Source organism: Chroicocephalus ridibundus, chromosome 1 (genome assembly GCF_963924245.1).
Source record: "Chroicocephalus ridibundus chromosome 1, bChrRid1.1, whole genome shotgun sequence".
NCBI lineage: Eukaryota > Metazoa > Chordata > Aves > Charadriiformes > Laridae > Chroicocephalus > Chroicocephalus ridibundus.
Genome location: NC_086284.1, coordinates 180,877,084 through 180,893,191, shown reverse-complemented (window position 1 = coordinate 180,893,191; position 16,108 = coordinate 180,877,084). Strand labels below are relative to the sequence as shown.

The 16,108-nt window shown below is 39.2% G+C and overlaps 1 protein-coding gene across 2 annotated transcripts in view; it reads right to left on the bottom strand.

Annotated features, from left to right (window-relative positions):
- The window catches only part of PTPRR (protein tyrosine phosphatase receptor type R), a 161,197-nt gene that overhangs the window by 142,612 nt on the left and 2,477 nt on the right, over nt 1–16,108 (bottom strand). For both annotated transcript variants that reach the window (XM_063322947.1, XM_063322948.1), the window contains exon 2: nt 5,788–6,092. In XM_063322947.1, the coding sequence (XP_063179017.1) occupies nt 5,788–6,092 (305 nt within the window). The remainder of the gene's footprint in view (nt 1–5,787; nt 6,093–16,108) is intronic.

The following is a 16,108-nucleotide window of genomic DNA, read 5'->3' as shown; positions in this document are numbered from 1 at the left end:
TTTTTGCCATGTTCTCACCCCATTATGTAGCTTAATATACTTTCAAAGGTATTTTGACCACCTCTTCACAAGGCTTACAGAGGGAATGAGCGTGGGGTACTTTTACTGAACGAGAAGAGCAGGATTATGGAAAAACAGCCAGTCAATGGAGTGGACAGCTGGGGAAAGCTGTAACAGGTTATTAGTGAAAAAACATTATCAGAGCATCTTCTCTTTTTGGGATTCTCAGAAAGCCATTTAGCTTCTGGTACACAGAATAACCACACGCAGCTTGATGCTGTGACACCGAGAGCTCTCTGTATCCTACTCATCTCATTCAGTAAAACTCTAGGACTTAGCCTTGAAAAAGAGGGCATCTTATATTACCATTAATACCAATGAGAAGAAACATGTATTTTCCATTTACAGAAAAGTAAAAAGCAAATTCCACTGACATTGTTCCATTTTTATGAAAAGAAAACTATAGTAAATGTCTCCACAAAAATGTACCTATGGGGAAAATAGTTTTTTGGACTGAAAGTGATTGGAAGGATTGAATGCCACCACCTTTTTATCAAGCTCTCCTCATACAATTCTTCTTATGACACTCCAACAACCCCAGTCGGTAAAGTTATTTTGTAGTCTGATTCCCTTTGTTTGGCTGATCCTTAAAAGGAAAAAGCAAGACTTCCATCAAAAGTAAGTCTTGAGTGGATACATGAAGAGGAGAGAGTAGGACATTCTGTGTGTTACTGGACATTTCATGTGGAAGCCATGCCTTCACAGAAAGTACAAAGAGTTAGAAAAATAGACATTTCCAGCAGAAAAAAAAGTGGTGTGAATAATGAAATAAAATATAGGAAAAAATAAGGTAGATGAGTTCTGGGTCTTGACACTGGTATTTAAACCTGATGCATCAGGAAATGAGGAGCTGGTGGAGGAATAAACTTATAGGTGTAAGGCCATGTCAGTAAGAAACTCAGAGAAGATGCATCTCTTGCTATGTAGTATAAGCAAAGTTAGACGAGAGGATATAGCAGTATTTGTGGGATGAGTTTGACATAAGTGTAAAAGCCGTTCTGCTATGGTTTCACAGCCTCATGCTTTTCAGCTACTCAAAGTCACCCAGAAGCAGCCCACCTACTTGAACTGTGCCTAGTTTTGGAAAAGATTTCCACATTATTTCAATATAAAAATGTGTTGTTCAAGCTGGGATCTGCTCCAGATTAAGATGGCACTAAATGTACATATCTCTGTGTGTGTGAATATATATAAATATGTAAGTAGTCAGTTTGCAGTTGGTGCTTAAGCACCCACTGCCACCGATAGAAATATTGTCACTACAGCCATTTGGGCTAAGGGAGATACTCAGCTCACCCTGAAGTAGACATCCAGGCTACGTTCCACTGGTAGATTAAATGCATCTGGTACTGTTCTCTGGCAGAAAGTTGATGTGGAAATGGCCTGTGTCAGTACTAATCTCCAAAACAGGATGACTACATCCAGTCTGACTATTGAATATTGTTCCTGACCTATATTAACTCTCTAATCATCCAGAAATTGCTCAGAAAAGTGCTAAATAGCCTAATAGACTACCAGCAGTCTAAATTTCCACTGTCTGTACTGAAGCTTGAATACCTAGTTCACATGTAGATATCTACTTAGAGACACAAGTATTCATGTGCTTTATTCTCCCACTGAATCCTCTCTCCAAGCACTAGCACCTGAAGCTCTTCCTTGTGCTCTTCAGTGTGCTTGAAGGTAGATGGTTCAAACACTGGTGATAAAATAGATGTAATGGTATGGCAGAGCATAGCTCTGAGGCACTCAGCCTTACACAAAATGTCATGGAAAAGGCAAAGAGAAGCTCTCTGTGGCTGACTATGAATCTTATGTCCTATTGACGTTAGCTGAGAGAAAATCTAATTAAATCAACTCACTTCAGTAACGCTCATGTAAACCAAATAAAACTGAAGAGATGTACTGAATTTTAGGCTACTGTATAGTGCTCTGACCTTTCTAAGCAACAGAAATAGAGACAGATTTCCACATTTATATAAGAAGGTGTATAGTAGTAGCGAGGTGTGAAAGGGAAAATCTTCATATATTGAGCAAGTTTATTACCTCCATTTTTCTGAAACACTTCACAGGATACAAGAGAAAAAAGCATCTGAGGAGCTTGGTCCAATCTTAGTACAACACGTTTGTGTGCCTCAGAGAGACTTTGAACAGACCAAACTATATCAGGTTACAAAGGATGATGCTTTAGCACCTCCGTGAGGTGATACTTTAGACCTAGTCTGAGCTGTAACCTTTACAACAAGTCCTGCTTTACACTCAAGTTCAGCCCTAACTATATATATATATATGTATGTATGTATGTTTGGGTTTCTTAACAAGTGTGCTAGACAGCAACATTTTTAATCACAAGTGGTTATCTGCAGACCGTTTCTGTTTTCCATGTACTGTCTTGACCTTGGTGGTGCTCACATTCAGTATTGGAAAGACTTGGAATAAACGCAAATAAACATTTGGAGAACTTGTTCATTTCACTACTAACTCTCTAATATGTTCGATGAGTGTATAGTTTCGGAGATCCAAAATAAACCCATACAAATAGAAAACTCAAGTATTACAAAAAAATTATGTAATTCCGTATGTTAACGAAGCAATTTGCAGATGAGTTGGTCTCACGTCATTTAGAGAAATAGCTAAACAGAGCATATGGTTAAGCACTAAGGCATTTATAGAACAGTCAAAATGCTTCTAAGAGCGCTGGATTGTCTTCCCTCAACAATGTGCACTGAACACACACAAGACAGGAACTTAATACTGGGTAACGTGATGGAAAGCCTTCAGTTACATAAAACTCACTCCCAGAAAATTAATGTCTCCTTTTCCTACCTTAGGCAAACGAGCACTACAATATCCCCAGGTTCAGTAAAATTACTTCTTAACATGCGTTCTTTATCACCAGACACAAAACATCACTTTTTGACACAAAACCTGCAGAATTCTTGGCTTTACAGCACTCTGCTGTGAATTGGCAACATTTTGCTTGTCAGATGGTCTAGTCCTTAGCACAAAGTGTAACCTTGTAATAGTTCTACATTAGGCATCCATTCACCCTACCTTTCCACCTCGATCATGTGAAAATGGACTTCAAGTCACTGAAACTAGATTGAATCCAGTTTCCTCCTCTCTGCAGAGCTGCAACAGCGTTGATTTATTTAAAAAAATAACCCCCGTTGCTGGCTTTCCTACTAAATCACAATGTGCACTAGCCATGTAACTGGATTACAGGAAGCATTAACACTAGCAATTGCCCTTTCAAGTTGAGCAACCAACAACATCGCTAAAGGCTAGAACAAAAAGGGTCAGCCGGGGCAAAACAACAAATGTTGCTGCTTGCCCTATATGATAAAAACTGAAAAGCTGCAACAAGCAGTAAGTGCTAGTTCAAACAAAGAAGGAGCAATATACATGCATTCAAAACAAAAGAGACTCCCTTGGCAATGACATTAACGTTACAATCTACTTAATGCAAAATTCAAGAGGAGGAAACAAAACGTTGAAGTGCAGAGATCTGGAAGGAGCAAGGCTGTGCTTGGATTGTGGCAACCACCCTGCTGTGGGACAGCTGCCCTTTGGAGGAAGACACCTTCAAAACTTACTGTGGGCATAGTCCAGTGAGATGTCTGACCCTCAGCACTTCAGCTTTAAAAACACATGCTTCCCCAAAGGCTTTTTCAGAAAGGATGACATTAAAAAAAAAACAAAAAACAAAAACACTGTCCTTCAACAAATCCAGGCATAGCTGAAGATCCCAAGCAACAAACAGCTTTCATGTCATGACTAGCTCACGCTGTCATTCCCCTCCCTTAAAGCACATATGGTTCTCAGCCAGAACAGAAGGCTTCAGAGCAGCAGCTCCATCCTAGAAACGCAGAAGCAAAGCTTCAGACCGAGGTCACTTAATGAGAACTTAATGTAGATTTAATAGATCTTTTTTTATGTGACTGCCAATGGAAAATCTGCCTCATTTAGCTTTTAATGCAAGCACAGAGCCAGTCAGCTAAAACCAGGGTAGCCCCAGAATATTTTGCAGGATTCTTCCATTACAGGTTGAGGACTGTGGGTCTCCAAAGTGTACAAAGCTCTACTAAAATAACAGGCCATAGGCAACTGCATCATCTAATATAAAAATGAGGGGCCATGCATATTCTCAGTTCCTTGCACTAACAGAAAGGTTTCACCTTCACAGGAGGTGAAATAATGCTTGCTATGGAAAAGAGAGAGCAGGTACCTTTACTATGGAGTTGGCCCTCCTGGCTTAGGCTAGCTTTGGGCACAGCTTGTTTGGCATCTCCTCCTCCTGATCAGTAGCATTCAGTATTGGGACCTCATTTGCAGTTGACATGTCCCCAGTGAAGAATGGCTGTCAGTACCTTCTTTTGCTCTGATACGGACACTTACATAAACTGAATCTAGCCATCTAACCCCAGATTAGGAGGTCTTGTTCATGTGGGATGCAACAAGTGCAGAGCACAGCTTTTTTGAAGCCTAGTCCTCTGATAGTATTTTTTAACGGTTAAAACTTTAATCTTAAACTAATAAAATTACTGCCCTTCTTCTTCTGATTATTCTTTTCTGTCTCACTAGTCTTTATTGCATTTGGTGAACTCACGAGGGCAGATCTCTAGAGGTACCAACAGCACAAGGAACTCGTACGTGATTCTGAAACGTTTCGTGTGCTAACATGCCTTAGTGTTGTTTGCTTCATCTTCTTCCCTTGTTTGTAAAGGCCATTCTCTTTTAATATAGCATCTTCTGTACAGAGTAATTTATAGAATTAGGCAAATAGCTGCTGACTGTAATTATTCACATTGTTTCAGTTTAATCTTTATTAGTTCACTCTAATGAGTGTGTGAGCCATTACGAATGGTTGTTCTTCCCTCCAGGAAGGAGAAGGATGAGCCCAAAGCTCTTCTTCATAATCAAGCAGGGCTACCTATGGACCAGGGTGAGGCAGAGCAGTGTCTGTGCAAAGCATACGCAAACTGTGCTGTGCACTCCACAGAGGACAGACAGCTCTGTTGACAGTATGCTGCTCCACTGGCGTGAAGGGTGAAGGTGCAGCAGGGTGGCATCAGTACACAATTCCAGTGACATGCCCTCCACTGCAGGAGGGAGCAATGCCATCATTTTTCCAAGAATGGGACAGATCACACACATAGTTAACTAAAAGAGGGGGGTTCCAGAGCATACATCCCAGAAGCAGCACATACGGCTTACACCAACAAAAACATAGTTCTTTTTCTTTGCAAGAAACAGGCTTGTTTTCAAACAGCTACATAAGCATAATGGTGGATTCAGTGGAGAAACAGCAGTGAATGAATCCTTTCCGTCAGCCTTTTAAAATCCCCCTGCCTCCACTGAATTGTTTCCTAATGTACCTTTTCTTGTGCCCTATGCAGAACAAGTTTAAAATCCATCCAGCAAGAGCAGTGTAAGTACCAACCAAGACAAGAGGATTGAAGGGATTTGAGGCAAGTTCTTTACCTACAGAGAAGCTGTTCTGCACTGGTTCATCAGATTGCTTGTTGACCATGGCTATATGCGAGGCTATACGAATGCGAGTTCTACTAAAGTGAAAAGCTTAAAGATGTGTGGTCGTTAGATTTAGATGATCAGCGACGCAGCAGAATATGAACTTTGGATACCCCAAATTACCATCTATGTGTATATTTATCTACAGGCATATTTATTCACAAAACAACTCCAGAACTCAGAAAAAAAGGCACTTACCACAACAATGACATTAGTTGCAGGAATAGGAAGATTTTCCACCTCCAAATCTTGACCAGTCATAGCTAACAGATTGAGGGATGGGTCGTAGGCAGGTCTGGGGAAGGCTGATTTAACAATTATTGCAGGGTGCAGCTTGCTTATTTTGGTGTGGGAAGAAGAATGGAAATTTTGTTTGGAATTCTTATAACTGTCTGTATCCAGACTTTTCTCCAAACTTTGCACATGATGATAAATAAACACAGGTTTCCCATATTTTCGCTGATGAATTGCCAAAAAGTGGTCATTGTCTCCAGAAAAGCAGCCTGCAGAAAGAGAAGAATAAGTTTAGAATGTGTGTCTCATATATTCTGTAGATGGTGCTGGAAATCTGATGAGATTTTTGGGTTCAGCAAGATTTGGAAAGAATATTTGTGGAATACAAGAATTCCCTTAAAATCCCACAATGTAATTTCTATAGCAATAGCTTAACAACTCTAGAGAGAGTCTACTAAGTATGTGAAGTGTATCGCATTCTTAAACTCATTTTTTACAAGGCTTTTAAAAATGTTATTTTTACTTTCAGCCAGGATTACATTTCAAAAATGACGTGCAAGAGCAAAGCACATGCTGAGCCAAGTCCAACTTTTGTATCAGGTTCAACTCCAATAGGAAAACATATGCAGTCCACTTTCTGATTTATTTAATCAATCAGTTATACCAAAGATGAGAATTGCTTTGATCATCTTTTATATATGGTGACTTGAGGAGAAAAGGCCAAGAACCAGATCCAAAAATCAGACTTTAACATGTAAGAAAGAGAAGAAAGGTAAAGCCTGAGTCCATAATCATAATTCTGCGTTCCCTGTTCAGCTGCCATTGACTGCTTAGATCAGCAGGCCTTACAGTCCCTTGTCCCCGCTCCTGTTATGACCCAGCCTACAGCCAAGCATCGCCTGGCCAGCCAGTGGAGCACCTCGCTCTCTGTAGAGGAGATATAGGTGTGTGGATTTAGCCATACCTTGTATACCTCGGTGTTGGGCACAGGAACTCTTTTAGATTACATATTTTTAATAAACTGTGTATTAGTAAAAAATAAGTTTTATTTTGATAGCCAAAAATACTTCCTAATGATGCCTTTATAAAAGGAACCAGAACTAAAGTTTTATTTGATTTTTTTTTTTTTTTAATAGGTGAAACCTAGCGAATCTTCAGCTCCTTGTGAAGAACAGAACAGCTACAACAGACCAGTTCAGCTCCCTGTCTGGAACTTAGACTGTCCCTCTGAGCAGAAAAATAGGCAAGGATCAGCTCTTTTACAGATAAAAAGTAACTGAAGCTGCATTAGTCACCTCCTGGAAGAGCACTCTAAGGAAGCCACTGTGGTACAAAAGGGACTCTGTGTTCTAAGAGAAGTGAACCCGGAGAGCTCACTCTGATCAGCCTGGGATTTCCTCTTCAGAAGCTGCTGGAGTTAATGGCAATGTTGCATTTGTGCACTGATCTTTAGTTTAAAAAAATAAATTAAAAAAAATCAGTGTTATTTTAATTCTCATAATTCTCATGAAGAACAGCTCAGAACCAACAACATGTTTCAATTCAGGTTGAACAAGAAATCATTTTGTTCTATTCAGACTGATTTTTGCCTCTGATTTTTTTTTTTGCTTCTGTAAGCAAATCAAAATAATAAGTCATTTGCACAGCTCTACCCAGTGCCCTTAGGAGATTTCAGTGTAGGTAATTACATTCTGTTGACCTAATTTCCTCATGAAATTTCGGTTAGGAAAATCAAGGACAATACCTTATTTGTGCTATAGTATTGCTATGCATCATTGGGAAATGCATTCTCTGCCAAAACCAGGCCCATGTCAGTAGGCAGTGAAGCAATTCATAACATACATGAGCAGAAAATCAATAGGAAGAAGACAGAACACAGAATCCTGCATTTTGCAGTACATTTAGAGATCCTCCTAGTATAAAGTATGATGCTAAACCTAAAGCTACTCTTTGAAATGGTAAAAACAAACACTGGCAATTTCCTAGACGACCACTGAGGTCACATGTGTACAGCTGTCTTCAGATTTTGATTGGGAAGATGAGAGCAGCAGGAAAAAAAAAAAAAAAAAAAAAGAGAGAGAGAAACCGCAGAGTATAGTCTTAAAGACAGATGAATTTCAAAGCTTGTTAAGCTTGCTGGGATCTCATTAAGCTTTGTGGGGGTTGGCTTCATTGATAAAATCCTGAGGGCTGGTCTTACCTAGCAATTGAAAGAGTTGTGTGAATGGCAAAATAAAAACAAGGAAACAGGACTTCTCATAGCCACCTCTTTGTTGAATTTATTTTCATGTCTCCTTCACAGACAACCAAAATTGATCATAGATAATATACAGGAATGTAACTAAAGACATATTTGGTGTCTGTGGTTCCTCTTTGCTTCCTTCATTCCTACTCCTTTGTTTCTGAGGGAATCAAACCCACTGAGCTTCTCCCGAAATTCTTTATATTGCATTTCCTACCCACTTTAATATTTCAAACTCCCCTTTTATTTAATTTATTTTTACTGAAAAAAGCAAAACAAAACAAAAAAAGCTTGGCTGCTGCTGAATCTCAGTACTTTTTAACAGCAGTATCACTATTTCCCACTAAATCCCAGCAGGCTCACTTCCATTAGAATGCTAAAAATCACGTAAGTAACACAGGTCCCTGCAGCGGACTCAATATATGGTCCATCACAGCAGATTTTCAAGATGGACAACAAAATATACTTTGGTAATGGCATGTATAAATGAGAAATTAACAAGTCAAATTACACAACCTATTCTTTGCACTCACACAAATCTATATTTACCAGGTGACAGCGCAGAAATTCAAATACGTTCCAAGAAAATTACTAGGCTAAACTTGGTTTTCTGTGAAGTCCACATAGTCCCAGTAACTTCAGTAGGTTACATGCACTTACAGTGCCCCATGTGAAAAACTTCATTGACCGTAGCAGATTGTGCATAAGGCCCTAATCAAGATCAGACTTTGGCTCCCAGACTGCTACGGATGCCTCAGGTGACCCTAACAAGTAGGCCACCCTTGATACTACAGGGGAACCTAAAGCTTCCTCTTAATCTGACGAAGGGGGAAATGTTTCTTCTTCACCCCGCAAGCCTCAGCTCTGAACACAAGCAGTATGCACCAATGAGACACTCAGAGAAGTAAGTCACTAGAAACACCACCATTTCTGCTACACATCACCCTTAAATATTGCCGGTCTCCAACCCTTAAGAAAGAGAAGACCAGGATTCCTGTATCAAATTCTGTACCTATACAGAAAAGGCAAATACTCCTTTGTGGCCTCTGAGGAAACCATCAGAAACTACAAAGAACTGAAATACCACAGTATGACAGTAAAAAGTGATTTTGGTATCTTTCAAGCTTCAGATATCCCAACATACACAGAAATTAAGAAAATGAGGCTTAGGACAAGGCTCAAAAAATAGAATTCCTAGAAGTATTTCTTCCATAAGCTTAGCAAACTTGATCCTAAAGTGAATTCTGATATTCTGCTCACACTACCCTGTTTGAACTCTACTTCAGAATGCAGTTATCCATGACTGACTTGTAATATTCACCCAATGCTGATATCACCCTTTAATGAAAATAATTTTATTCCTTCTCATAAAATTCCCTCCTCTCAAGCGTATTTACAAAGAATTATAGTTTGTTCTGCCTTGGCATTGAGGAGAACAGACGAGATGTTCAGACTGTGATTCCATGCTATTTCTTCTAATCAAAAAGATGCTGAATCTTCACCTATTTCTCAGCTAAGAATAGCTTTTTTTCATGTCAATGGAAAATTTTCTGTCATTATTTGTTCCAAAATGAAGAACAATCAGTGGCTACTTTCAAACCCACATCAGAACTTCTCAGCAGCAGGTTTTGTATCTACCTTTGCTCCTGGAAGATAGCCTGCCCTTCCTTCATCTAGATCATTTCATGCAATAACCATTCTACCAACTGAAAGAAGAATCTGATCTAGTTAAAGATGTCCCTGCTTACTGCAGAGGGTTTGGACTAAATGACCTTTAAAGGTCCCTTCCAACCCAACACATGCTATGATTCTTATGATAACAGATCAGTAAATCACAAGAATGCTAGATAGCACGTGCTGCTGAGCCTGTCTTACACTACAAACGTTTATTACATATGCAGAAATGAAAGCCTATAACAAATAGTATATCCGATGTGAAAGATACTGTGGTCAATTTTGACTGTCCCAGTTGGCCTCTGCTTAATAGAGAAATTCCAAGATTTCTCTAGACTGTCTTGACTCCCTGAATAGTCTCAGACAGTTGACATTTTATTTTAAAGCAACCTGCCAGAAAATTGTCAGACTCCTAGTTCCCAAATACCTTCACTTTCTCTAAAATAGACAGATAAAAAACTTCAAGATAGTCAAGATCCTTTAATAAGCCAGTAACACAGTAAAACAGTTTTCTCTTTTTAAAACATAAAAATATCACAGTTTTACAGATTTTTTTTTATCTTACATCCTCTAGAGCCATAAACCAGAACTTCATTCAACTGGAAAAGGAGAGTCCCAGTGGGACATAACATTCTTTTGTAAACCTGATAGGGCCAAGATAATGGTGTCTAAAGTCTTCATGTGAGTCTGGAAAAACAATTGGAGGTCATTGTCTCAAGTCTTACTATTTGTTTTAATCTGAACAAATTAGGTTCATAATAAGGCATGTTCCTGAACATTCCCATTTTCTGTACCGAGAGGTATACTGTGCATTTGCTACTTGTAAGTAGTACGGTCACCCCAAATCCATCGACAGAATTGCTATGCTACACCTGATTAGTAAGTAAAATGCACAAGTGAATATAGAGTGCATGTTTTAAAACTCACACTTAATACTATAACTAGAGCTATAACACTGAAGTCTCTTTATAGTTACAGATATCTTGGTATATTACACAGCTTGAGATTTTCATGCTAACAAGCTGGAAATTGGAGGAAAAAAGGCAGAAAATGTAGAGTTGTTTCATAAGGGAAAAACATGCTGAAACTTGACTGATTGGTTTCAAAGATAAATTTAACTCAAATGCAATTTGGGTTACAGTATTTAATGCTGTTGCTAAATAATTTCTCATTTTCAGTAAAAAGACTTACTAAACTTTGGTAATTAAATTTTGTATCCTGAGCTCCACATGCTTTTTTCCTTTCTGTTCAGCTCACCATCCTGAAAGATGCTCTTTGTCCTATACAACCTTTCTTCACACCCTACAAACCAGCCTCAGACTTTGGACAGACTCAGTCTTTATCACCTCTTGCACAATGGTTCATCTCTTCTTGAACAGCCACCCAGAGCCACTGTGAGACGCAGATCAATGTACTTATGCAGACCATTGATCAATCATCTCCAATAATGCCAACATTCCTACAGCTAGGAAATTCATTGCTTGTCTCTCTTTAGTCCATTCAGATGGAAAAAGACTCACACGCTGCAGAGCAGAGTTTGCAGTTCTCTCTTGTAGATGTTGGCCCAGAGGAAGGGGGAAAAAAAACATCTCTTAGCATCTGTGCTAAAATGCTTATTATCATGCTAGCCTTTTATGAGCATGGCTCTAACTCTCAGGAGTCCTGATGACAAAGATACTAAGGGAAATGCTAACTACTGGTAATTTCTAGACATAGGATAAACACTACTATAGGTTTAAAGACTTCTGTCTTCTCTGGGCTGTGAAGGTTGTCCCTTCTGGTGCAGGCGGCAGGACCTTCCTTTGGCAGTGACTTTAAAGGATACAAAATCTATCACTTTATGCCTGTTTCATCTATCTTACTGTGGAAAAAACCCCACCCAAAACATATCAAGAGGAGTCAACACACCTAGTGGGAAACAAAAAATGTTTTAAATTATGTTGAAAGCACAAATGAAAAAAAAAAGCTGTCTTGGGGCAATATGCTTTGCAGCTGTACCACCTAGTTAACAGCGTGTCTTACTGTCAGCAAAGTAGTACATCAATCAAATCTAAATTTCATTAGGATAGGCTACACACAGTCTTAGCCAAACACAAACTACTGTTCAACTTTAGCAGGGGGGACCAATCATTATTACCAATAAAATGCAGTTAAACAGTGCCTAAAATACAACTTCACAATTTGCTGAACAACAGAACATGCATTCAAGAGTGCTTTTCTGAGGCAAACCAGGCAAACCTGAAAAGGAAAAAATATGAATCCACTTGTTGGTTTGGTAGCACACGCACAAAGCAACACATTGGAAGTTTTGGAACGGACAAAAGAATTCACCTGGGAAAATATTTTCCCACATATAACAGTCCTTGTAGCAGAGGGCCTTGCAGGCTGTGGCTGTTTCCATCATTCAGAGAATAATGCCAAAACACAAAGCCTGGTCAGATCCTTCCTTCACACCACAGCTTCCTCTTAAGACAAAACCTGTTAGAGTAAAACAAATGAAGCTATTCCCTATCCAAAGGAAGCTGCTAGACCTACCGCTCTTATTGGGCATGCTCCTGCATAGCTTCTCACAGCCTCCTTCAGCTAGAATTTCTCAGGCCTGTAACACTCAGTCTTGTTCATGAACAAAGAAAAAGCACACCTTACACATGTAAGTAAGGTTACATCTGAATTTACTATATATGGTGCCATGTACATATGTTAGATGCTATTTCTATGTTCTCTTTGTTAACTCCTAAACCCAATATTCTCAAGCTCCAGGTGTGCATTTTCACCTATCGCAGAGCTGTTTATAGCGTGGGGTCTTCAGTGCCAAGCCTGTGCCCCAACTCATCATCCCACGCCTGTACTCCTCTACACCACATCCTGTGCCTCCACTCTCAGTGTCTCTGCTGTTCTACCCAGCCTGTGTTACTCCTATCCGTATAAAACTAGAGTCACACCGCACAAAGATAAATGAGTAAAACAGATATAGACACTTGGTCAACTGGAGAAACTGCTGGCAGAGCTAAACCAAGTAAAACAGTCAGGTTAAGGAAAGTTCAGGCAGAGCACACCTGACAAGCCCCAGTCATGACGCCTTACCAACTCAGAACAAAGCTTATAGCTTTGTTATTAGCAAAGGCAACCCCTTATTACACGGCTACAAGGTCACAGTCTTTCAGAGGAAGGGTTCTGCGCTTTCCTAGATAGGTCCAGTAATCAAAAAGGCAGGCCTTTTGCAGCAGAGGAACAGTACCCATGACATGTCAAAATTCAGAGCAAGGAACCTACACCAGGGCTAAGCAAGCATAGAACAGGGCAATTGTAAAAGTTCACAAAAATATTTTGATTTGGCCTTAACAAAAACGTTCAGAACTTTTGATCAAAACAAAAAATTCAGACAAAATCAATTCGTACAAAATGTGTGTATGTGTCGACACAATTTGTTTTTCTGTGCGTGTTGGTGTGTGTGAGAGCGAGTGAGTGCACGTACAGGCATGTGAGAGAGTGCGAGGGCGCCCCAGAGAGGGAGGGAGTACACACGAGAGAGAGATGATGGCAAGGATTTTTTTTCCTTTTCTAATAAGCAATCTGCTGAAAATAGAAACAACTGCAAATTCATTTTTGCTGAATTTGTCCTTTTCAGTAGGAAAGAAAAAAAAAAAGCTCTGACCAAAAATATCCACAGCTACAGTGAATTTGAATTAAGCATCAGTGGTATCTTTTTCAAAAAGGCACTTTGCATCTCGTTTTATGGGCCTGTTGCCTGAAATGTCAATAATGAAACTGGATACCACAGACCATTGATTTCACTAGCTCTACTCATGTGAATTGAGAAATGAGCCATTGGTCCCAAAGGCACTTAAGTATTCTGCCATACTTATGCCCTGGCACTAATGTACTGTATAGTCTCACATCAGACTTTTTTTCCCAGAAGGTGTGAGAAAGTGCTGCATCAATTTGCTAATTTTGTGATTACTGTAATTTTCCAAATGAAGGTTGTGGCTAAATTTTGCTCTGCGTAACGTGGATGTAAATGTATAGTATCTCCATGCAATCTGGAGCTCCACAGAAATCCATAGCTGGCATGAAGGGAAGTCAGGTTCAGTCTTGAAGTTTTGTCTGTTTTGGGTTTTTTTTGAGTAACACTGCTCCAGGAAATCACACTGAGGATTTCTGAACAGATCTTATTAAGCTTCTCCAAGTACTTATTCCGAAGCCATGCTGAAAATCCTACAGGACAACGACTGTGCTTTATGGAGTAAGAGTCCTACCACTCCTTCTAGTCCCCCACATCAAGTCTCATAACAACCCTGTGGAGGGGGGCCACCACCAGACACGGCCGCCCACTGTTATCTCATTAGCCTCCTTCTAGAGAGACAGACTCCCCCAAGAGCCCAATTCTTGGTTTTTCAGCAAGTCTCCTGCATCACTTTCCAGAGAAGCTGGAACCAGCCTTTGCTGTCTAAGATGTTTCAGTCTTCTCATAATACAACAAATGAAATTAGGCAGGGATTCCACGATCACAAACCTCAATAATTTCCTAATGGATGTACTGAACATAAACCTCTCGTAGAAGATGATGTCTTTCAAAACTATAAGTAGCGACAACTTCTACAAGTAAAAACATGACAAAAGTCTGTTTTTCCAACTAAAAACTTCCTCAAAAATATGAAGTCAGATACCAAATTATAAAACTATTTCTCCCCAACAGAACCTTCAACGAGACAGATGACTACCCTCTGATTATCCACGAGTCTACTAATAAAAGGCACAAATGTCTATTCTAGTAAAAACACCCACTCATGACCAGCAATATGTTTTCTAAAGAAGGCAATTATAAGTACCAGCTTCATTTAGATTCTGTTAGTGTAATGAAGCAGAATTCCAATACATTTTTAAATCAATAGGTCCTTCACATTCACTCTAAATTTATTTAGAGGCTAGCATTATTCACTCATTGGTATGAAGTTACTGAAATGGATCTGATTGTGAATGCATTTTGTGCAGATCTCACGTCAACCCTAGAAGTACAGTCAAAAGATTTTATTTTTGTGAAAGAGCTTGTTCATTTCTTAAAAAATAGGCACCCCAGCACTTAATTAGAAACCACAGTCCACTCGAGTCATTTCCAACCATGAGAATATCACACAGTGCATGTTTGACCAGGAAAGCTGAAGTACTAGTTTCTGATCAGCAGAACTTAGTAAAATCACTTTATGGACTTTGGTAACAATTAACTGAGAAGCAGTCTAGTATATTTATAATAAATCTTTCTACACCTAGTGAATTCTACCCAATGGAGGGTTAGTTTGCAGTCAAAGAAATTTTGGTTTTGATATAAGCAATCCTCATGTTATTACAGCATTGCCCCACAAAGATAAAATGCCACTATTTCCTATCTTGAATTTAACCTGATTCAGCTGACGGGCTTAGGGAAGGATCAAGAGGTGGAGACAAGGATAAAATGAAGTAATAGAAGCCCTTAGCAAGCTAGTGTAAGGCCTTTGCTCAAGAAACCATGACTTAGATGACCTGACCAAATATTTAGTTGTTAACTCTTTGCTTTTCCAGGTCCAAGCTTTGTTCATCTTAAAAGCAAATTCTGCAAAAATGCTCTCTTAAAGAGTAAATTTTTTTCTAGCCTAGTTGATTTTCCTTGCCTATTTCCTGTGACTGGATATTTAATTAATCATATATTTTAATTCTCTTCAAGAGATTTGTTAAAAAAGAAAATGAGTTGAAATAGTCAATTAGTCGAGTAACCTGGATGATGCAAACGGCTCTAATTACAACATAGTCTAATGCGTCACTTTGTGGTTTTGCTACCACCTGCCATTCTTTTATAAGGCAAGAATGCTTCCTAGTTATCTTGGGAGACATTAGTTTTATATTGCAAGAACATGTATTAGATCATACCTACTAAAAAAGAGTATAACCCGCTCTGCCGTGCAGTCTCTCATGCAATGCGTAATACAAGTTGAAGGTTCATGCTGACCTGTAATCAGTCGCTACATATTTAGGTCTTCATCCAACAGCAAGCTCTATATAGGTTGATTAGTTCACCTGCTGCACTCAGCAGAAGGGCCTAATTCTGTTTTCAGAGATGCACACACAAGTGTCTTTGATTTCAGCAAGCAATATATGGGTATACCAACAGCACAATTGGATTTAATTTTCTGCCTACACAGCTGTCATGCTTTATTGGAACCAGTATCTAAATCAACTTAGTAAAACAGTACCTTTTTAATCACATGAAAATTCCCAATCACATTTTTTACAAGAATATTTTCCATTTTTGTGTGAATACATACGTGGCTATTGCAACACAACCACAGCAGAATTGTCTTTCTGTAGCAAACCAGGTTTGCAATATGACGTGCATTA